The 23,870-nt window shown below is 37.6% G+C and overlaps 1 protein-coding gene across 3 annotated transcripts; it reads left to right on the forward strand.

Moving 5' to 3' along the window:
- The first annotated feature begins 733 nt into the window (after positions 1-733).
- On the forward strand, positions 734-22,764 carry LOC108664865 (cytosolic purine 5'-nucleotidase). 3 transcript variants are annotated; one of them, XM_018151555.2, is made up of 11 exons: positions 734-953; positions 1,407-1,569; positions 11,906-11,979; positions 13,567-13,684; positions 16,058-16,153; positions 16,395-16,635; positions 17,030-17,206; positions 17,780-17,951; positions 18,236-18,458; positions 18,945-19,302; positions 20,395-22,764. In XM_018151555.2, exons 2-11 carry the CDS (start codon positions 1,442-1,444, stop codon positions 20,512-20,514), a joined length of 1,707 nt encoding a protein of 568 aa, XP_018007044.1. In that variant the 5' UTR covers positions 734-953; positions 1,407-1,441; the 3' UTR covers positions 20,515-22,764. The 3 variants fall into 3 exon arrangements, with proteins under 3 accessions (XP_018007044.1, XP_018007046.1, XP_018007045.1); XM_018151557.2 differs by lacking the exons at positions 734-953; positions 1,407-1,569 and adding an exon at positions 7,198-7,502; XM_018151556.2 differs by lacking the exons at positions 734-953; positions 1,407-1,569 and adding an exon at positions 11,227-11,459.
- The last annotated feature ends 1,106 nt before the right edge of the window (positions 22,765-23,870 follow it).

Here is a 23,870-nt window from a genome sequence, read left to right on the forward strand (position 1 = left end):
ATTATGCAGATTTCTGAAAAATTTCATCCCTTTTCTATTGAAATGTTTTCATTTAAACCCTTCGTGATATAACATAACACGATGTACATACTATAGATGTCTGTATCATAAATTTAGTCAACTTGATAATATATAGATTATATAATGGCAGATTGGTGTAAATAATTATTTTGATACAAAAATTACTCAGCGGAAAAAGCTTTCGTTCATGTTCTAGGTCGCACACGAATTTCCAATTCTGTATGCATTGAAAATTTTACTGAGGAAGCATTTAGGTGCGCTCTATGCTTAGTTTTATTAATGAAAAAACTTGAATAACTGTAAAGTTAACTAATATTACTAAATAGTTGAAAGTCTCTATTCCCAAATACCAAGTTCAATTATATTATTATTTTATCGAAAGCGTTTATTTTGTGATCCATGACGATATAACATCAATTACAAATGTTTGTCTTTCATCATCTATTAACAAGAGCGTGAAAATTATAATATGTTCTCTTCCTGATAATTATATCATTGAATACAATAATGCTTCGCACGTAAAAAAACATGCACATACAAGTAACTGACGCTGATTCAAAATACTAATTATTTTAGTTCGCTGTCGCAACGTGCATACAATAGCAGTACACTACAGGAGGAAGTGACGATCTCGCTGGGCATACGGGGCAGGTGCTTGCGAGCTGTGCCAGTAGTGTTACTCTGACGTGACATTGGGTAGCAGAGTGCCACAGGTATCCGTGCTACCAACAAGTGCCAATGCCTGCCGTGTATGCGATTGAGAAGTTATAAACGGCAAACCATTCAACTGAACAGGAAATATTTCCTCTCTGTGTGTATATTTACGAGCAGAAAGTTTCAGTTACAGTGTATCTCAAATGAAACTAACGAAACGTACGGACCTGTAAAAGCTCGGACAGAAGAAATCGATTGGTAACGTCAAAATATTTCAGGTGAGAACGAAAGGTATATTTATTATTCAAGCCAGGATCAAGCTCTGTCATTAATTATGAATCGCATTAATCTATTGAGGACCTAGTAAAAGAGAAATATGAAGCGGAAGCCCTACAAAAATAAAGGCTATAAATAAATCTCCCTCGCTCTAAGAGGTGTCATTTTCTGAACGGTAAAGCGAGTAGGGAACGTTTGATTTGTGAGCAGAATAACAAGTATCAAGGCTACGGACAAGTGAGCATATCACTTTTGTAGTGCACGCTCATGTCAGTGTTAGCTGCTTAACTTTCATTGTACGAGTACATAATTAATGCATGTTTCAAGAAACCTGAAGAAAATAAATCGTATCGTCAGGATCGTGATCATATAATTTGCACCTGGAGGAAGTTTGCTAACTTATTGTGTTTACACACTACACTCAATATGAAATGTAACATTATTTTTCCTCACAGCCATCACTGTGCCGCTTGCATTACCAATTCCAGCAATGGATGCCCATGACAAATGCATGACCACTTCCGAAGGTGACGCCGGTTTCGCCAGCTCCAGCACCTCATCGGTATTGAACATGGACACCTCAGGCAGACAAAAATACTACAGAGATGCTCATTGCAGGTGGGAAAACCATCAAGTCTGGAAAGAATTTCCTTAATAAAATAGATGAAATTATTTTACAGATAATTGATCATATGATATAAGTTACATATAACATTACTTATCATAAATACTTAAACGGTTGAGATTGAGTTATGAATGAGACATAGTGTTTGAATAATTGATTACGTGTCTAAAAAGATACTTTTAAGCCGAATATTTTTAGCGCTCATACAGCAAACTTTTGAAGCATAATATTGTCAAATCGGAGGCGATTTTGACCTGATTAGCAACAAAGCTTCATATTTGTCATACTATCCTGCGATATTTTCAATCCTTTTCAACGCATTCTCTCATTTATGGAAAAAAATGCGCTATTGTGCTAGTCATGTCCGTCCGTCCGTGACTTCACGGACGGACGGACGGACGGACGGACGGACGAGAAAATTCGCTCTCTGTCACTCACTGCAGTGAGAACTGATCTAATTTTTTTAGGACCTTTGCATCAAACTTTGCACACACTTTAGTTTCATTCATGGCCCAAGTCTGTAATTTATAATTTTGGTTTGAATACGAAGTATAAAAAAATTATCGTATCTCGGCTAAATGGGTAGCAAAGGTTAAATACTGAACCGGCTTAGAATTTATCACGAAAACTTGTTCAGCACAAATAAATTTGCAATGTTGAATCCTGACACTTGAAAAAAACGGCCTTGGTCCCTTTCGTGAATGATGAAATTTGTCGGTCCTCAGCTACTAAGTACGAATAGCATTCAAGACGGTAAATGTATCCAAGATCAAAGGATTAAGATGTAGGTAATCATCTGACGTCGGGGAAAGAAAGCAAAATGCCAATAGCATCATATCACACGACAGGCTCCCGCTGTGAAATGTGAACATTGAACAGTTGGGCAACAGACACGAACGAAGGTGGGTGTGTGCGTGCACACTCCCCGCCTAGAGATCAATACCGAACGACGTTGCTATTGATTAGTGTAAAAAACGTTGGTGCCGTGATGGATTTTGCATATTTGTTTTATTGAAGCGCTCATTAACCGTGACTTAATGTTATTAGCTCTAATAACTGTTATGCCCCCCTAAATCCTAATCATATGACCAGACAGACTGACAGTCACATTGTCAACTGTAATCATGTTTCACGGGCTGTCTGTCAAACAATATTGATTTCGTTTCTACACTTGGCGCCGTGAGTCACTTAACAGCAGTGCCTAGTTGCTTTCGTTGTTAATTATACTAAAGATGAAAGACTATCCTTTTTTAAACCAAAACCATCGACAGTCATACAGTGTTTCACAACACAAGTGACCTAATCCCTTTATCATCGACGGAAGCATTTTATCAGTGTTCTTATAGTGCATTGCTTTTTTCCTTCTTTTGTGTCTTATAAATAAGAATGAAGAAACACGTTATGAACTTATTCAATAACCGACAACTTTTAGACGGCAAACTAACGGTCGGGTATTATTCGGTCTGTAGCACCCAGGCAACCAGTGTCCTACTCAGTGTTCAGCTGCTGACTGAGCAAAGACAAATTGAGATATCCGCTTTAAAGGATCCTTTGAAAACTGTGCGCTCTTTGTCGTTGCTCAGGAGATTAAATCTAAAAAAAGGCAAAATACTTACTAATTACGATGTTGATACTAAATGAAGCTTTCAAGGTTTACACTAAAAGAGCTTAAGAGGATTTTTTTTTTTTGCTTCCGTTATTGAATACAATGACGATCGTGTTTGAGACTTGAGACAGTGAATCAGTGCATGTTTACAGATACGGCGGAGATACGTACGTCGATTTTCTAGATTTGTTAAGTTATTCCCAACTTACTCTCAATTTTATTTGCTTTTTCATTTCTCCGCTATAGTTCATTTCTCCACTTCATTTCTCTACTAAATGCGTAGTTCAGGCTATTAATCTGATAGTCTTTTACGGACGATAAATGAGTTGAACATTTCTCCTTACTATGGTCTCACTCTCAAGCAGTCTCTATACTACACACAATATTATTGCGCAATATTTCGGTTTGTGTAATAATATTGAGTGTCTAGGGGCCTTAATGATAGGTTGCGCAATATAGTGCGTGATTTTCAAGATTTTCAAAATATATTGCGCACCGGAAAAACTTTAGAGACTACATACATGCCGTAACGTGAAATCATGTACAGCTTTTGACCGTTGAGGCCAGGAAGGCTTAACATTTCCATTATCACAGCACGCGCTTTAGTCTCATGGCTGAGAAAACGCACTGGCTATTTAACTCTCGAATTATTCTTAATTTAAATGAGGAAACCGTTTTTTTGCGCTGAAACGGGCTACTTCGGTAGCAAAAACATTCCTTGAGTTAGCTATTACGGTGAAAATCAAATAATATATTGATGTTCATTAATTAATTTGTAGCTATAAATTAATTGCACTAGTTGTGTGTTCATCGTGCAACAAACCAAATTCCTGCTAAAAAAGGGGATTCGATGGTTTATTATTGTAGCTTTGTATGCTGAATCTGACGCCCATACTCCTTTACTTTTTTCATTTGCAGTACTTAGAAAATGTTCATGGTGGCAGTTTGATCATTTCTCTCTTCTAGTACTTATTAGACAAAATATATCTAACTTTATCACCCAGTTTCGTCAAGCCGCAGTATTGCACTAGTGCCCAGCTGTCAGCCTTCTGATTACGTTACTGCTTTCGTCACCGTCCTGTCGAGATGAGGCCGGTGCTGCTTCACGCATGTCGTTGCTCGCTTTGCACACTATTATTTAATATTTTTTGTAGTTAGGCTGATTTAAGCATTGTTGTTTTTCTGTCGAAACTAACGCCGATCGTACGTGCTTAGGCGTTCCTGTGACACCTTCTACCTAGTGACAAGTTATTGGCAAGCCCTTATGGTTATCGTTGCATCAATGTCTTGCTGGTTGATGTTTTGTTTGCCGATGTTTGCAAATGCATTAGATGTTGTCTTCGCTATGTCTGTGTAACCGTTAAACAGGATTCATCCTCTCTGCTGCATCAGCGGTTCATGATTCCGATGCAACCAATGAATCTCATTAACATTGCAGTGGCAGCAGTGACGTTGGACAACTTAGATTTTTTAATTTCCAATCTGATGGAAGATTGGTCAGACTCTAATAGTTTACCAATTAACTTTTTCCTGCTGTGAGAATGCTGATTGTGTATTTTCAACTTTTTAAATAAAATTTAAATAAAAGCAGACAAAATTATTACTCCTGAGACTTCTACGATTGGTAAATATGCACGACACGGCAAATCTGTATTATGTATACATGTCAAAACGTTACTTTAATCTTTAGACGCATGAAACTAGATGGTTTTGTTTTTTATTTAGCGTTAGTGAGGGCTTAGGTACCAATAACCTTGGACTGCAATGCAGTTATTGCAGTCGAGTTCATCTACATACTTCTAAACCGACTGTAAAATTTTCATAAGTTTGACTATCGCATTAATGACACATCCTTATCTATTTGTTACTTATCTCGTGGTCTGAGATGGCGATGGCAATGCAAGATAAAACTCATACTCCTGACCGAAGGTGCCCTGTGAATGACTTATCTGCAGCTAATGTTTGTACCCTTGATGAACAGATAAGCTTCGTGTAAGGCGACCACCTAGAACGTTAGTCTATGCAACTGAGTTGGCATCGTAATCGTATCGATGCAGTTTTAAATAATCATTTTTATAAGATGCGTTCACAAAGAGTCGCCACAAGGAAGTATGTAGAGCGCAGATAAATAATTTGTTCAAGGCTATTCATTTAATTGCTGAATTTACTGTGTGTTCTAGTCTGTTTGGAAACATATTCGCGGATTTCAGGACTGTTGTATAACAACTCTCAGTGTCAGTCTTCCTCACTATTTACGTCATTGTCCTGCATTTTTTGTGTTTTATTATGTTATTTTTCAGTGCTCCTATTTTTTGTATTTATCACTTTTTTCACAATGGGTCTGCGATAAATTAAAGAGGTCCTCTTTATGGATAGTAATTAGTTAAACTAGCATGTTTTGAATTGTTGTTTGAAAATTTAACCTGCTTCATAATTCTGATGACTTCTCTACTCTTTTGACTTCGCTTCACTGCTGGGAAGTTTTCCCTCCTACTTGGTTCTAACTTTAACTTTCGTTCGACCCTTGGCATTCTCAGGCCGTCATGCCACAAGCCTCGTGACCTTCATTCTATATTGGAGACCCGTAATCCTGTGTTGATTATTACATGGTCGTGCCTTATGAGTCTGATCATGCCCAAGGAACAACTTCCGTAAACGAACGAAAATTCGAGACATTCTCTCATGAACAAGTCCTCAACTATTAGCTGTAAAATCCACTACATCAGCATACTAAATCGCAATCTCTATAATGAATACCGATTAGCCGTAAGATACATCAAATACGGAAAAATTCCACGGAACTTCAAAATGTTAAACAACACCCGTTAAATGAGTATACGCGTAAGTACAATGACGGTATATTGCTCAATGAACTCAGAGCCTTGCAGTGTTGCACTCACGTTTATTCGTTAATGACTCTCATGAGCTCATCGATTTCCAGCCGTTCGTTGGTTGGCCTTGGACAAGAGAAATCTCATGTGTTTCCTGCACGATATCGTCGGTTCTCGATATTGATGTTTTTTTTTTATTTTGCGGCGCAGCGGTTGATTTAGTAATTACTTATATTTTCTACCTATAAATTAGCAAATTTTTTATTCAGACGAATTTATTTCTTCCATTTTTAGCGCTCAGAGTTGAGCTGGGCGAAATTATCTTCGAAATTAAGTACAAGAACTTTCTGAACATCTCTGTGGTAATTCATTTGATGCACGTCCAAATGGTTATCAATTTGGGCGACTTACATGCTGTCTGTAACTTACAACTTTTTAATTTACAAATCTAGTTGTGTGCTAACTGATGACCGATTTCATTATAAGTGTTCGTGCTGTCGTATATAAACTTCCTGAAAGAGGGAGCAAGAAAATTGTCCCTAAATAATTTTTCAGTGCAAACCTTAGGGCAATCTAATTCAATTATAATGTCACCATGGAATACCTTTGTGTGGAGGCAGATTATGACTGCCATCATTTAAATAGAAATTCGTATAGTTTATATCAGTTAACATAGCCGGTAAATTACTCTGGTACTTTCTCCATTTCAAAACCTAATTTATCTATGATCGTGTAAATGTTCTTCCTTTGCTTTGTCTTCAGACTGTGCCAGGTCAACTGGACTGGTGACTTTTAGAGGTCAACTAAAGAAAAGAGTTCGGTTTTACTGAGAGATAAATTGTGTGGAAAGAGTCTCTGTGGTTTCGCCGTGACTGGGAGTTATGCCAAGGATTTCTGTGTTGGTCGGCAAGCATGACTCGCTGGAGCCTTGACCTGCCGAGTTAGCCAGTCTTAAGTTTCAGCAATGAGCAAACAGTTCAGGATTGCCTCCCACCTTTAGTAAAGATGCTCAACAGTAACAATTTCTGCCTTTTTTCATTCATTTATTTTAAATTATGAAGATGTAGGTATGTCCACAATTTAGATAAAATTGTAATTCTCAAATCTTATTGCTTAATACAATTATGGATTAAACTGTAAACGTTATTGGCAGGTATTGTCAATTACCATCATCATTTGTCTTGCAGAAATGTTATTTATTTTTAGACTTTGCTCCCAGAAAATTCATGCACATTGCACATTTAGCGTCCTGCTTGTTACACTTGTTGCCATGTGTGTTTAATGCTTTAATTTTCCTAATCTTGGTATTTAGTGTAAAGAATCTGGAAAGGTTTTAATCAGTGAAAGTGTCTTGAAACGTGATTTTAATACCAAAATTTGGCTTTAGTTATTCATTTATTAAAATCTTGTTAAGTATGGGTACCCCAACTCAGGCGCTGCAAGGCTTGCCCCATATATACGACCGTTCTGACAAGAACCCTGCTCATAGGTAAGTTCATTTCCTTCATGTCCATCGATTTATATTATGTATAATTTGCTCATATGCCATAGCATTACAGAACTGAACTGCATATACTGCACTAAAATCACTCTAGGTAATACCATGTTTTCTTATCATTCTAATAATTCAGCAGATAATCCGGTTCCTATTTTATTATAATCAGAAGACTATTGTGCAAACAGTTTGTTTGATGCTCCAACTGTTTTTCTCTAAACACTCCGAGTTCAAGAACTTGAATTTCTGCATTTAATGATCCTATATGTCTCTAATTTAAAGATATTTTCAATGTCACTTTAAAAATCTGTTCTTTTAAATGCTGAGAAAAACTCAAGTTCGATGTCAAGCGCGACGCAGTTTCATCTATGGGTACAATACTCAGAAATAGAAATAATGGTATTGACATAACTTGACGCCTTAGTAAAGTCGTGCGGCGAAGGCGCAGAAGTTTACTATAGCTAAGCCTCAGACCTAATCATAGCTTGGACAGATGCGGCACACCTGGGCAACACAGAAGTTGCTATTAATACTCTGCTGCCGCTGATGTCATAACTAAATTTTAACGCCTTCTTTAGAAAATTTGCAGTGTTTATCAGTTCGATTCAAGTTTGAGCTTTTGCGTCGCGAATTCTCGAAATCTCTTAGCAGAAGTATCAATTTCTTCAAGAATGTTGTAATACTTTAGTTCGTTGATGCTTTATCAGTAATGGGCATGTTCGTAATTTTAACTCGTAATATATTTTGAAAAAGACTGATCTCGTCTCATGCTGTTGTAATGGTCTTCTGTGTGGACACAACAGTACTACGTATATGGCATGGACCCATGCACAGCCGAAATTTCGCAGTAGCCTTAGTTTCAAAGTTCAAACCAGCATTGTTCCTTGAGGCGTGGTCCGGTGAGGTCAGAGTCTACGTAATCATATTCATTTCAATTCATTCAGTCAGATGATTTATATTATATATGTTTCGTATATGTGACAATTGACAGTTTGTTTGTAGCTATTATAATATTTCTCCCTTCCCTCCCTTAGGAAAGCTCCAGTTCCAATCATGTTTCGAGACTATTCTTCACAACCACAATTTCTATTCTAAAACTATTCTTCATAACCCCTCCCCGTGTTCTCAGATAGATAGAAGACAATTGTTTAGATGTAACTCGGGGGTTCAATAAATGTATGTATGTGACAGTGATCGTATTTATACCTACCTGGTCAATAACAGAATTGTATCAATGTTTTTGTTGTGTTATGCTTAAAACGATATGTTGTGAGTTAGGTAACTCTTCAGAGTCCGTAAAGAAGGTTTCTGCTATTTCTATGTGAGGTTGTTTTAGAGTTTTCGTTGTTACGTTTTTATCAGTTCCAAGTTAAATCTCTATGTAAATCTTCCACAATGTAAAAAAGTTTCTTCAGTGATGACCTCTATCAGTTACCTATAGTATAGAATATATACAATAATCACCTGCTTTCTTTCTCGACGGAAAACTTGTTCATCGTCTTTTGTTAGTAAATGAATGCACTCGATTTGTGTGGCTGATCTTGTCTCCAAATTTCCGCAATTCTGGGAAGTTCGACGAAATTACTGGACTATTTAATAAATGTTTATCTAACAGCAATAAAAAATTATAATCGTAAGCAACGAAAATCTGCGTCGGGCTTGTGTGCGTGCAAAGAAAGCTATGATCAAATTCGTACCATCCAATTCATTTTATCCAATAAAATATTATTATTAAGGTTCTTGTTGCTAGTACTGTGATATTGGCCATGAGACTCTTTTCTACCTCTTTTGGGGAACTATTAAACGCTGGTAGATATTTTATTCTTTAAAAATGTTGCCTCGTCAACTTTTTCGTCTAAAGTATTAACCGTTTGCCAGCTTATTGTGATTAAATACCAAAAACACAATATTAACTGCTTCTAGTGTTTCATATTCTGACGAAATTCTCTGCCTTGGTGTAGCTTTGTGTGCGAGCTTTGCATGATGTAATCGTTGCAGTACCGTAACGACCACAGTCATTGTGGGTCACAGGCACTTGGGGGAAAACTCCTGAACTAAATCAAGCAGCCACTGCCCTCGTCTCATAAGGTGGTGCAATATCCAGGACACGCGTCATGTTCCACGTCACTGAAGGGCTAAAAATTAAAGGCACCTAAAATATTTAATATAAATTCCCGGCCACAGCAGCGGATTCATTTCTTCTGAATTACGAACCCAAGTGGTAGTTCGAGTCACTTCATTGTCATTAAACCATACAACGAATTCGTAATAGCGCATAGATGAATAGCGCTATTACGAATTCGCAATAGCGTATTTAATGATTATTATTTGTTAATTATGTGCAATCTTGTATTGAAAATAATTTGTACCAATTTGAATTGAACAATTAATTTTGCAATAATAGCAATGGGTTCGAATTTGTTAGATACAGTTTCCGAAATCCTCAATGTCTTACGACACCTAAGATCTTCGAAATCATACTATATCATAGTGATGTCGGTGATCAAGAATAGGCCCGATGTGGCCTGTCGCCGATTCTTGTACTTTTCGTGACTTGTTAAAGGAGATCTAATAACAGGTCCTTTGACCGCATCTTTTCCAAACTGACGTTAGTTTGAAATAGCTACTAAACTTCTACCAAGATCGATATTGTGCTAGTCTATTCTTGACTGCGTTCACACCGCCACCGGGAGCGTCAACGATGTTATCATGGACGCTCTTCCACATTTCGGTGACTCGGAGCGAAAAGAAGTGTTGTCGCGTGGATGAGTTGCTACACAGTTTTTTTAGTTTATATCAACGAAAACGAGCCGTCATATTGATTTGGGGGTTGACAAGCACTAACGTGGTAAAGTTTATCGAGGTTAGTTCCTAGTAACTGGGGCTTCAACCAGCGAGATTTTGATTATTGTAGCTGTTGGTAAGCCACATCTGAAGCTCGCGATAGGTTAGGTTGCAATGCCTTGCGCTTGGTGCGCGGCGGCTTGCTGCCTTGCAAGGCTTGCGCCTTGCCTTGCATCATGTCATCAGTTTGATGTGGACTCTCACCATAGAAGGTTGCGGATGGTTAGGGCACCTACCTTGAATTGTCACTCGCGGCCGTCGCGGGTATCATGCCGAAATAGCTTTGAAATTTGTTTAGATTTCATGTAAATTTCCCCATAACCATTTAGTAATAGTCTAGTAAAAAATTCACTGATTACCCTTAAAAAGAAACTGCAATCCTATTTATTGTAACGACTTCTCTAATTTTTTCTTGTGGGCTTTAAATAATTTACGTCCTGATCCAAAGTAGCCTATTATACGTATTTAATACTGGAGGGCATTATACTCATTAAAAGTTGGATTCATAGGCAAAAGTTAAGATTGGACTGTTTATTCCTCGACCTTGGCAGTATAACTTAGTTATAAGAAATCACCGCCTCACTTGTGGTTTGCTCTAGTTTTAAGTTTTCCTCTTCGACTGCCAAATGCCAATGTATCCTGGGTTGCGTTTCCAAATATTTATAGAGTTAACAACTATCCGTTTTGCTTGTTTATAACCCCCCGATTACACTAACACGTTGATATTTGAATTTTTAATTTACTTCAATATCCTCATAAGTTTTTAATTTACTATCGTGAATTTAATATCTTTCATTGATGCTGTGAGTTCTTTTTATACGGAGGTCCATATCATGCTCGCTTTTTACTCTCATTACGCAGCGAAATTAGTTGCAAGCTTACTGCGCGCAGGAAATGCCCTGAATCATTTTGCCACATGATTTCTTAACGCTGATAATAAATCATTTTTGAACTTGATAAGCAGCTGTCGACTGTTTCCGAAATTTATTAGAATAACATGGTTAATGAAACCGATATCATGTCGGATTATAACCTTTGCCTCCTTCAAAACTCAGCAATGGATCTCCCGCGATCCAAGCCCCGCGAATTCCCGCACTTTAACAGAAGGTGAAAAATTACAGCTATTTACGATATTGATCAATAATTTGTGATATTTAACAGACTTTTCTCTGGGCAGGAATGAGATTCGAAATTGCGTTCATGAACTAGGTTCAGACTTAGTTTCATCCTATTTTATCATGAATTTGTGAACCGTTCGGCCACTTTTATCTCGGGATTTTAGTACTGTGGAGTGTGTTCCACCATAATATGGACTTCATAAAATAACTGCAAGGTTATCTGTATTAAAATCTGTTCTGAAAAAGTAATCTATTCCCTGTGGCTTCTGTTCTTTTCGAACCAGTATTTTTTTAGTTAAATCATTAATATTTTTTCATCTCCAAACATCAAAAGATATTCTAGTTTTCAGGTTAATGACTTTATTATTATGTATTACCAATCTTTACAATATCAATCTTAGAAACTAAAATCGTAATGTGCAACTTTTATTTCAGGGTGTTCGTGAACCGCAGTTTGAACTTGGAGAAAATCAAGTACTATGGATTTGACATGGATTACACTTTGGCGGGTGAGTATCAGTTGGAGTTTTGGAGCTGATTGAGTTGCTCTTACACGATGTATTAATAGAAAGCAGAGGCGCTGGTGTGGTTGAGTTATTTACATTAGTTCCGTTCCGAAAATTTCGCAGTTCGTCTTCCGCAACCTCATTGGATCAGTTCATTTATTAATAATTTGTTTGTATTGTCCTTTTGAACTATTTTTTCAATTTGCGAACTCCATTTCACTGGAATATTTTGGCATGAATAACCGTGCAATGGTTTGAGAGCGATGAAGTGTGTTGTTTTAGCCTTTCCATTAGCTCAAGAGGTTTCTTGAGCTTTATAAGTGTGTGGCAAGATTGATTGCTCAAACAGAAGAGCTTAATGCTCTTCTGTTTACTGGCTTGCTTTGCTGCTTTTTAGTTCGGTTCGGCACAGACCTTCTGGATATAATGGACACAGACGGGACTATATATACATTGTATAAACATTGTATAATTCACCGACTAAGTAAACGTTTCCTTTTATTGTCTCCTGGTCAACCCGAGGAAATTTAAAAAAATATTTATAAGCCAATAAAAAAAGAACCTTGATTAATTTCAAGACATGCTCTTCCTGCGTTTGTGCTAGATGCTGCAAACAAATTAGACGAGTTATCACTGATACGTAATCGTGGAATTTTATAAGATAACAATTTCTTGTAATTCATTTATAACTAGTCTCGGCCCTCGGGCACTACATGAGTAGGGTAATGGTAGATTGGGTAACTTGATGTTAGTGTATTTAAAAAATTCTTGCTTGCTACATGCACATTATTCAATACTCGAGGTACTAAAACACAAGGTTATAACTCCAAATAAATGAACAGCTTCCTAGTTTCCGGACCAATTGTTACAGATATACGAGTTATATGTATATATGTTTGGACTTTTTCAATCAAGAGACGAGTTGCAACAGCATTTCGAGACGAGACCTGTACAGGGACGTTGCACCGCAATGCGTTTTAGAAATGGTGATTTAGTTTCTTTCTAGTCTCGAAAACGCAGTCAGTTTGAATTTACTCGAGCTTATTTCCGATTTTCGAGACGGTTACTGATATTTGTACTTGGATGTTCTTTGTTGCCTGATTTTATGATTGAAGAAGTGGGCTGATTCGCCGATTCTTGAAGCATTGTGATATGAAATTCCGATAACCCGATACTGAGAATGAAAATGAATTTTGGATGGTTGCAGAAAAATAATATTACCTACTTTCCTCTTTATAAAATAATTTGAATTGCTGTTAATTACTGAAAATAATCGAGGAATTTCATATTTTTGACTCTTGAATAATGTATTTTTTTCGTCCATTCTAAGTATCAGAAGCAGACAACTTTGAACCATGACAATTGACATTATGTTTCATGACTAATTTTTTGTATAATTTTTTTACATTTTTCACTAATATTTCACGTATCATTTCAATAACTGGTCCAGTAACGGAACAGCCAATGGTTCGCCTTTTCGCAAGTACTCATTGATATTAAACTTTCGATGGCGCACCGATGGCAGGCTGACTCCCATCATGTAATTAAAGCCACCGGAATATCCTGCATAACTCTTATTTGGTCGTGCAGAGTACGCGTCGCCAGAATACGAGCAGCTGGGCTTTGAGCTGCTGCAGAGCAGACTCATCGCCATCGGCTACCCAGAGGAGATCAAAGAGTTCCAGTACGATCCTGCTTTTGCCATCAGGTTAGTTCAGTTCATTATCTAATTATCAACTGGTTTGTACATAACAATGGTTTCTATGCGCGGTAACTTTCTCGACTATTAATTGAAGTATTTCGATATCCGGGTTCTGACAGTTTGAAAATCACTCGACTGCTATGAAAGTTATGCCGGTTTTCTAGCAGGTGTTTCGAAATTGAGTAAGTAGGTGCACAATTCGGGTAATATTCTATTAGGGAAGATAGTGTAATGTACCCTATTACGGGAAAATATATCCTATTAGCTATGAAAAGGGAGTTCAAACTGTGACGACTCGCTCAGAATAGATTGTCACCACCAAATGTCGACCGTTATGTAACGAAATAGATCGGTGAATATATTTCGTCCACTCTCGGTGAAAGCGCTCTTTTATATTTCATAGCTCTCTTTCAATCATAGCCAGCAGACTTTTGAAAGGAATCAATTAAACTGGTTCCTTTTTCCTCACTCGGTTGTTCCAAATTCAAATAAAAGCTATGAACTCCTCTATCACTGGCTACAGCTCTATCTTAGCTGGCCTAATGTTGATTTTATACTTTTTTTCTTCTTCACACTGTATACATGTGTTGGTAGACGTAAATTAAGTATGTAGATGCCTAATGCTTGATTTACGAGCATTTCATTGGTAACAATAATGTATACATGGGCTGAGAAATTAGCTTACTAATCATGATTGTTGAACAGTTTTTATCGTGAGCATCAGTTACAGTCTGAAAATTTTGTTCCACGCCTTATAAAGATACGGGGCGTCCCGTATACGTCCCGTAAAGATACGGCGACCGTTATGAGGCGTAGAGTTAAGTGTGCAAGTACAATCCCTGTGTCGAGCGCCACAACCAACCATGTCACATGCACTACACAGTCCTGAGCTTTCTCTTCTAAGATAAGCAGTAAGATTTCATTTCATTTGCGCAGTTCGATTGCAATGTTTGAACCCTCTGACACCAGCCAACGCTCTGCGCTCGTTGTTTATCCATGTTTACGATGACCAGACAACCATGGCCAGACAACCGTTTACGATAGCTCTAAACCGTGCTGATCTGTGTCTATGCTGTCAGGTTTCATACCACTTCATCGATACCGTTGCATTTAAGTTCTATTCAACTTCACTATCGGCGAACCTCGAATAGCTGATGAAGTATTTACATTATTATATATTTTTTTAATCATATCTCTGCCTACACTCGGTTTTCTCTTTATCTGGTAACAGTTATTCGTTCCTACTTTTGCTGCGTTTTTTACATTTCAGTTTTTTTCATACTTTCAATGAACGCACGGTAACTTTCTCAATTATTAATTTTGTTTCTTCGTTACAGTTCGCCAACCCGCAGCCGCAGCCCCTTGGCTCCGTATAATTTGCGATTGAATGCTTTTATGTCCGGGTCCTGATAATTTTAAAACCGCTGTAAAAGTTTGGCTGTTTTCTAGCAGGTGTTCAGGAATTGAACAAGCAGATGAACAAGAGCTCACCAGCTCGTGTTCTAAAATCAACACCTGCTGGTGAGTCCGTGTTCCATTTCGAGCGTCGATGATTTGCTATTCCGTTTAAATTAACTCCTCGTTCAATGTTACATGTTGGAATAGCTTCTGTTGAAAATAAAATTTGGGTATGGAAAGTATGAAAGTGAGCATTAGGAAGATTTATCTCTGTGATCTAAATCAAAGTGTTGCTTCACAAATGTCGTGTAATATATATACACAAAACGTCTCGCTATACGCTCTGTAAAACGTATCGCCTTTCCTGTGTAAAGCTATGTACGTGTCCCACATGCACACCTATTCTCATTCTCAATAATTCGACGTGTCAGGCAGCCTTTCACACAACATGTGACAGACAGCCTGCCTGTTTCAGCAGTTCGTTGACCTGCGGCTCAGCACACGGTTGGCTGCAACGTCACCATGTTGATTTAAAGGACTTCATCTTTTTTATTACCGATGTTAATACAGCTGTAAATTGTTAAATTGGTAGCCAGGTTCATTTAATGTTATTGGCAATTTACTTGCTCTTTTAAATTAATCTCCAGCCTGTTGGAGCAAATCAAAATTCCTTTGACTTTGATTTTGTATTAAAATTTTTCTTACGGAGTCCTTCGAAATTAATGATCCTCACGTTACACTCGGATTTCAATGAATCCAGACCTCGTGTAACTAGACATAATCCGATATTGTTGATTATTCATTGTGCACATGTAACACTTATTTCTTCCAACTTTCAGTCGCAGTCTCACATTCAACATCTTCGTTCCAATTTTCCCCCGTTTCTCAAACATTACAAAGTATTGAGTTTTAAAATCAAAACTTGATGGCATTTTGGAAACTATCTCTTTGTTAGTAACTAATGGAAGGTTGTTCCTGCAGAGGCCTCTGGTTTGATCGCCTGTACGGCAATCTTCTGAAGGTCGACGGTTTTGGCAACATTCTCATCTGTGTTCATGGGTTCAGCTTCCTGAAGCCGTAAGCTCGACGCAATTTTATTTTTTTAACACTAAATTTTTGATTGATACCCCGAAAAAATTATACTAAGTTATGCACATAATTTACTATCACTTGATACTTGGATAGTTTGAATATAATAGTTAGCTAGTTGAAAGAATAAAGAAAATCGTTCAACTTATTTTTAAGTTTCTCCATGTTTCCTTTTGTTCATTGCACTTTCGGATCCTTGAATAATTTCAATCCATTTCCATTTTTGCAGATCGGAAATTTACGATTTATATCCCAACAAATTCATCCAGCTCGACGAGTCAAGAATCTACGTGATGAACACCCTGTTCAATTTGCCTGAGATTTACATGATCGCGTGTCTCGTTGACTTCTTCAGCAACAGCGCTCAGTACGTCAAGAGTCGGGAGGGCGTCAAGTGCGGCGAGCTGTACATGAGTTACAAGAGCATCTTCCAGGACATCAGGGCAGCTATGGACTGGGTTCATATGAAGGTAAGTTGTGCTGACGCGGACTGTCATCTTTGAGGAACCAGCTATGCCAAATGCTACAGTTTATTCATCATGCCGTTATCCTCATAATTTTTATGATATTCATCATACCGTTATCCTCATAATTTTTATGATATTCTTCATACCGTTATCCTCATAATTTTTATGATATTCATAATACCGTTATCCTCATAATTTCATACCGTTTATTCATCATACTATTATCCTCATAATTTTGTGAAAGTAGAGCATTGTCTCCTGCTGTTGCCAAACAACTGTAGGCGACAATTCTCAACTTTTTTTTTCAAGGCTTTCCTCATCGCGAATTCTGTATCTTTTTCAATCGCCTAGCTAATGTGTTTAAATTCGTTACGCAATTTCCTTGTGTTGTTGCCAGGGCAGCTTGAAGACCCGCACGGTGCAGTCGATGTCGCGCTACGTGCAGCGCGACGACCGCCTGCCGCTGCTGCTGGACCGCATGAAGCAGTCGGGCGCCTTCATCTTCCTGCTTACCAACTCCGAGTACTGGTACACCAAGGAGGTCATGACGTACCTCCTCAACTTCCCCGACGCGGTGAGTAACTCGTCCATTGGCTGCCTTAGAACACCAGAAAATTATTGTGGATGTTGTGAGTATTCTTCAATGATGGGGCTCTTGAACCGGGAAATTATTTTGGATGTTGTGAGTATTCGTCCAGAAGGAAGCTCTTGCAGAAGGAGACATGGTGTATGTAATTAGGAATTCGCACGTCAACTGGCTGATGATACGAGAAACTATTCACGGATGTTTAGAGTTGTTTTTTACTGCGTCTAGAAAACTTGAACGACAAATGAAAAATCTTTAAAGTTCTGTGTAACTATTTTATAAGTGGTTATGAAGAAAATATTACCGAGCTCGAATTGCTGTCTAAACATGATTGTGAACTTCTCTAGATAATTAATCCTTCTGTAACAATAGAGGTTTAGAGTCACAGAAAATATGTAGTTGAAGTTAATTTAATTTATCCGATTCTCGAGCACTTGCATTCTCGACAAGCACTCGCAAAATTGTTGCATTGTTGATTTTTTATCGTCCTACTGTGTGTTTTGTTCTAACTTTATTTTCTGTTTACACGATGAGTTCACGATTGTCCTTTTCTCTACCCAGAACGGAGAAGTGCGTGACTGGAAGTCATACTTCCACACAATCGTCGTTGACGCCAACAAACCGAATTTCTTCTCCGACGGCACAATCATGCGTCAGGTCGACACGGAAACCGGGGCTCTTAGGCTCGGTACCCACACTGGCAAATTCCAGCCCGGGCAGGTCTATTCCGGAGGTTTGCAAACTTGATTTTCGTGGGAGCTTAACTACTTAAATTTTTGTTTTTATTGTTTTTGTAATTGAAAAAATAAATACTTTTTGTAGTCGGAAGAACAGGCAAGATTTTTTCGCCGCCACATTAGCTGTGATTGTTAGAGGTTTAAACGTCTTTGTCTCGTATGACTGGACCATAGTCTACTATAAGCAATACTAATTCATCCTAGCGATACCATTTCATGCCATTTTCCCAACAGTGTATTTTCTTCTACTTTTTCTAATGTTATCATGTCTTTCATTAAGGCTCTTGCGACGTCTTCACCAACCTAGTCGGTGCCAAAGGCAAAGACGTGCTCTACGTTGGCGACCACATCTTCGGCGATATTCTGAAATCTAAGAAAATCAGAGGATGGAGGACATTCTTAATCGTACCGGAGTTGGTCCGAGAGCTGCAAGTTTGGACGGATAAGAACCACTTTTTTTCGAAACTGCAAAATTTAGACGTCATGTTGGGTGACTTATACAAGTGAGATTCCATTTTGTTCGGAGTTTTCATTAATTATTCATTCTATTTTGCATTTTCTGCGAGAAAAATGATAAAATTCTCAAATCAACTTTTTGGGCTCCTTAACTATTCATTGTATAGCATCATTAATTTGATCATGTTTATTTAGCTTCAGATGGTAAAATTCTGCGTTATATATTAAAGAAGAATTCAGTCTGTCTTGTAAACCAATTATGGGCCGTTTAATAATGAACCAAATAATCAGCGTAAAGTCCTTTTTGCTTAAACTTTCTCAACAGGAAATCAACTACTCGGAATTAACTCTTTCTCAGCAACTAACAGTCATATTATGAACTCTAGAAATTACCATGTAATACTGTACTTCTTAGATTTGAATCATGAACAGTTTTGAGACAAAAAAATCAATGCTTCTCGATATTAAAATGGTTTCTAATATGAGAATGGTTTCTAATGAAAACATGGCCTAAGCTTCTCCTTTTTTTCCAGAAACCTGGACTCCAGCACCAACGAGAGGCCTGACCTGAGCAAGCTTAGGTCAGCCATGCGGGAGGTGACACACGAGATGGACCTGAGCTACGGGATGATGGGTTCGCTCTTCAGGTCGGGCAGTCGACAAACGCATTTCTCTAATCAAGTATCACGATATGCAGATGTCTACGCCTCTACCGTCCTCAACCTCCTCTACTACCCGTTCAGCTACATGTTCCGAGCGCCCGCTATGCTCATGCCGCATGAATCTACCGTCACTCATGAACAAGTTTTCAAAGTCACCGACGCTCCGTTGTCTACTATGAGTCGCGCCTACAGCGTGCAGAAAGAAACTCCTCCCCTCAATAAAATAAAAGTGAGAGCTCGTGAGATGTTGCCACAATAAGTACTGTTAAGATTAAAGTGGGAGCTGTTGCCTCAGTGAATAGGTGATAAAATTAAAGTAAGAGCTTGAGAGCTGTTGTTAGAAATGAATATGTGATAAGATTAAAGCGAGAGATTGAGAACTGCTGCAAAAATGAATAGGAGATAAGATTAAAGTGTGAGCTGGTAAGCGTTGCCAGAATGAAGAGACTGTCGAGATGGCCTTATAAATTCTTTGCCTGTCATCCTTGCGGGCCAGAGGATGAGAGAGCTGTCCTATGATGTCGTAAATAATACATCTAAATTCATTGCAAAATTAGCCAAATATTTATTCATTATAACTAGCAAGTTAGCAACCTATCTCTTAATTTCATTGCATGCATTAATTTCTCTATTGCTATAAACTCCTGCCTTTACTCGTGTATCAAATTTTCATAAAAATCAAAATTTTAACCGTTGAACTTGCAATTAAGTTCAAAATGTCCAAGTAAGTATCTTTCCTGCTATTCATTAAATTATTTTGACTTTTTCAAGCACTCTTTATTATAGTTTTCAGTAACCGAAACATATCGGAACATTTTTGTGTTTACTATTAAGAATTTGAGAAGATGGCCAGTCACTCTGGACTACGTCAATTCTTAATCCTTCTTCTCACTCATCGCTTTTCTTGAATTTTTTTAACATAATTTGCTCTTACTATCATTTTTCTTGAATGAACGATCATCTATTTCTCTTTCATCCACTATTGCCCTTTGATGCATTGAGCTCTTATTTCTTTCATAAATTGTTTCACATTACTGTATTGGGCAACCATATATCTCTTTTTATTTATTCTAAGGTAGAGTGCATATATTTCCTCTCGTATCTTATTTTTCCTTGAATGTGAGGCGAATCTTTTTCTCTCGTTTATGAAACACTTTGAATTGCTTGCGAATCCATATCCTCTCACTCATTTTTTTCCTAGAATTTATTACGCATTATATCCATACACTCTGTGTGTTCATTGAACTGTTATGCGCATCTGCATTGTCTCGCTCATTATTTTAATTAAATGGATTCGGTTTGATGGTTGCATTTCGCTCAGGTCTTGAGTCGCGCCAACTCGATGGTACCCCACGCCCGCGCCGAGGCTCCTCGCCACGTCACTCATCATCACGACGACGACGCAGACTCTGAGGACGAGAGCGACGAGAAGAGCTCATAAACCGCAATATGTTTCTAAGCCAGCAAGAACTATGCCAGGAATAGCTCTGAAGCCATTTAAAGATCTGTAGGCAGGAACAGCTCTTGAGCCAGCAAGAGCTCCTAAGCCAGACGGTTTGAATTGGATTGTGTTAAGTCGTTCGTTATGAACTGTCCATTAACTGTAGTGGTTGTCGAGTTAACTGCGATCTTGGTCGAATGTACATCGTAATGTTCTTCTGTCCCGATATCGAAAGCAGCTACTCCTGTTGCAGCATTTGCTTTTCATTTGCGCTTTGAAAATTGTCAAAGTGGGATTCACAAGGATTTTGGTAAGATTAGAGTATCGAGTATTTCATATTTTTCGCTACACTCATTTTTTATTCGAATGCAAGAATATTATATGAGAATAAAAGAAGCGATGCCATAAAATTCATATTCCTTCACTATTCTGTTCTGAAAGTTGTCATGATTTATTTCTATGTTGCTTCTAAGTTGTTGGATTTTTGTTTTGTAGATGTGGCTGGCATTACTGCAAGTCTCTCTACTGCCTGACTTGCAGAGTTCACGGAAAAATTATGAATCGAACTCGCCAGGTTTTTGGGACGTGTGTTGTTAGACGCAATATTTATTTGATATTGGAATGGCTTTGTTTTATTAAATTGTATCAGCTGAGTAGACGTCAAATATAGAATGATTGTCATTCCTGGCTATGCACTAATGCCTGGTGCAGGCGCTATTATTTTGTACTGAACTACATCTGACTTCGAGGAAGAAACGAATGTTCTTTTTTACTCGATATTACCGACCTTTCAACCATCAATTAATACAGCTTGCACGCAGGCACGACTAATCATCGAAGTGCCCATCCGTAGATTCGGTTGCATGGATACGTACTGAGAATAAAAGCATCGTTTGCTGTTCTGTATTGTGAATGATAGCATCGTTTGCTGTTCTGTATTGGGAATGATAGCATCGCTTGTTCTGTATTGAGAATGATAGCATCGTTTGCTGTTCTGTATTGTGAATGATAGCATCGTTTGCTGTTCTGTATTGGGAATGATAGCATCGTTTGCTGTTCTGTATTGAGAATGATAGCATCGTTTGCTATTCTGTATTGGGAACGATAGCATCGTTTGCTGTTCTGTATTGGGAATGATAGCATCGTATGCTGTTCTGTATTGGGAATGATAGCATCGTATGCTATTCTCTATTGGGAATGATATCATCGTTTGCTATTCTGTATTGGGAATGATAGCATCGTTTGCTGTTCTGTATTGGGAATGATAGCATCGTATGCGATTCTGTTTCAATATGCGCATGAAATTGGTACTTTTACACTTTTTTTTTATCGCAACGAGTCTTCGTGCTTTAGATTTTATTTTCTTGGTGAAGTTTTATAGGGCAAAGCAATGGGGTAACTTGGTTCTTCCGCAACAAACGTCAACCTTTCGATATTTGACATTCTTCTTAAAGTCTGTAGAGTGCTGTAGACTGCATGAACTTCGAGAAGCGGTATTTCGTCGATTAGACTACTAACTTTCTGAGAACATTTGATGTTTGATAGTTTTAGTGTAGACTTCAACGTTTATCGTGAAGCAGATTACCGTCGCGTGCTGACCAGTTAATCTGGCCTCTCTGCCATGACGTATTCCAGTTTAGTGTTATTATGATACTAGATGACTCAGCTCCGCGACTCTCTAGAAACTTCTCGTTTATGATATTTCTAATATTTTGAATAAATCGTGATTCTATTATGAACTAATTATTGTTACGGCTGATTTCATGTAAGCTATTGTTGATGTGTTTGATGCTAATGAAGGCAATGTTTCCTCTGATTACTTCTCTATTACATTTCAACGATAAATATCCAACATACTTATATATTTGCTCAACTTCAACAAAATAGCCCGACATGAGACATTGTCGATTGAATCCTCTACGATGATTCTGGTCCTAACTCTACCAGTGACGTTATCTTGTCGGAGCTTGAATAAGATGAGTCATGCATGAAGCTTTCTATTTTAGCTTTGTTTTTAATTTCTAGCGTGGGGCAATAAATTATTTTCTGACTTTTTGAACGTTTAACCTGTCAGGTTTATTCCTGTACTGTCATAGAATTACTTTCAGCAATATATTTTCGAAATCAACGATATAGCTGAATTGTTGAGGGAACAAGCACTAGAACAGTAAATCCAATATTTTGTGCTTCATGGGTCTTTTGAACATCAACTCTAACTTGAAAATTCATTCATTGTCTTCATTTAATTAAGGAAAAGGAAAAAATAAGCATTACAAAAACTATATTTTTTCAATAATTACAGATTCATATTTATTTTCTGTATAATTAAGTATAGGATGCCTGATTTTCGTACTCTCGATGTCAAATGATTTATGATATCTCTAATATCTTTCCTTTTATAACAGTCAAAAATCGGCTTCGGAAAGGGTATAACTATTTACTAACTTGCATTCTTTTTCAATGTTGCTAATATCGACGGTCTATTGATTGCTCTACCTGTTGTGTCCTCAATCAAATAATGAATTTTTATTCATCAGTTTACCTACCGAACTTATATCCTACTGCGACTGACGCTGTCACATATGAATTAATTTGTAGTTCTTATTTGATGATGAAAATAATAATTATATACCGAAGGGAGAATGGTAGTTTCACAGGTACCTTCTTAGATATGTTGCCTACTGGCACAAAATTTCTTATGCATTAAACTGAAGTTAGAAACTTGCCATTGTAGTAGTTTGCAAATGGGACGTCATTTACCACATTCTTAGCGGAAACTGTTTGCTCTCTTTACAAGTGTAATTGTTGTGGCCTGGACTAGGTAGAAATGGCCTTAGAATCATTTAAAATAAGTGTCACATTTTAGATAGTTTGGCTGTCGAACAGCTACTCGGGATTGTGATAGTATTGGGATTGTAGAATTGTTAGTAATTAGCTGAAGATTTCAAATGATTTTTTTTTTTTTTGAGCTCACTTTCCATGATTGGCCGTCAAAAGCGCAGTTCTACAAGAGTTGGTGTCATACGAGCAGATTTATCAATATTTTGGTGATCCCACTGAAATCAGCGAGCAACAATTACGCTGTATTTTGTCGAATAACTATACAATTATAGTTTTTCTTGCTTTAGAACGAACAGAATCCTACACCAATATTTGGTAGCGCGTCAGTTTCACAGTTCCATCATTTTTATTTTTAACATTCGTTCCGAGTCGAAGAAATGTCGGTTACTCATTAGATTGTTCGGTTTTTACTTTTGAACCTTCGTGAGGTACATTGCATTGTACTGGCTAACATTTATAAACCATCTTTGACTTGGTCGCAACCTTATTTGCTGTGATAACCACATCATTTTTTC

This window comes from Hyalella azteca, unplaced genomic scaffold, assembly GCF_000764305.2.
Source record: "Hyalella azteca isolate HAZT.00-mixed unplaced genomic scaffold, Hazt_2.0.2 contig17497, whole genome shotgun sequence".
In the NCBI taxonomy this organism is placed as follows: Eukaryota; Metazoa; Arthropoda; class Malacostraca; order Amphipoda; family Hyalellidae; genus Hyalella; species Hyalella azteca.

What these genes read in the sequence shown, in the direction of transcription:
- LOC108664865 (XM_018151555.2), top strand. Translation starts at nt 1,442, where the DNA reads ATGGATGCCCATGACAAATGCATGACCACTTCCGAAGGTGACGCCGGT. An exon ending in TACAGAGATGCTCATTGCAG is followed by an intron (nt 1,570 to 11,905) that starts GTGGGAAAACCA and finishes CTTTTATTTCAG; the next exon opens with GGTGTTCGTGAACCGCAGTT. An exon ending in CGGGCAGGTCTATTCCGGAG is followed by an intron (nt 17,952 to 18,235) that starts GTTTGCAAACTT and finishes TCTTTCATTAAG; the next exon opens with GCTCTTGCGACGTCTTCACC.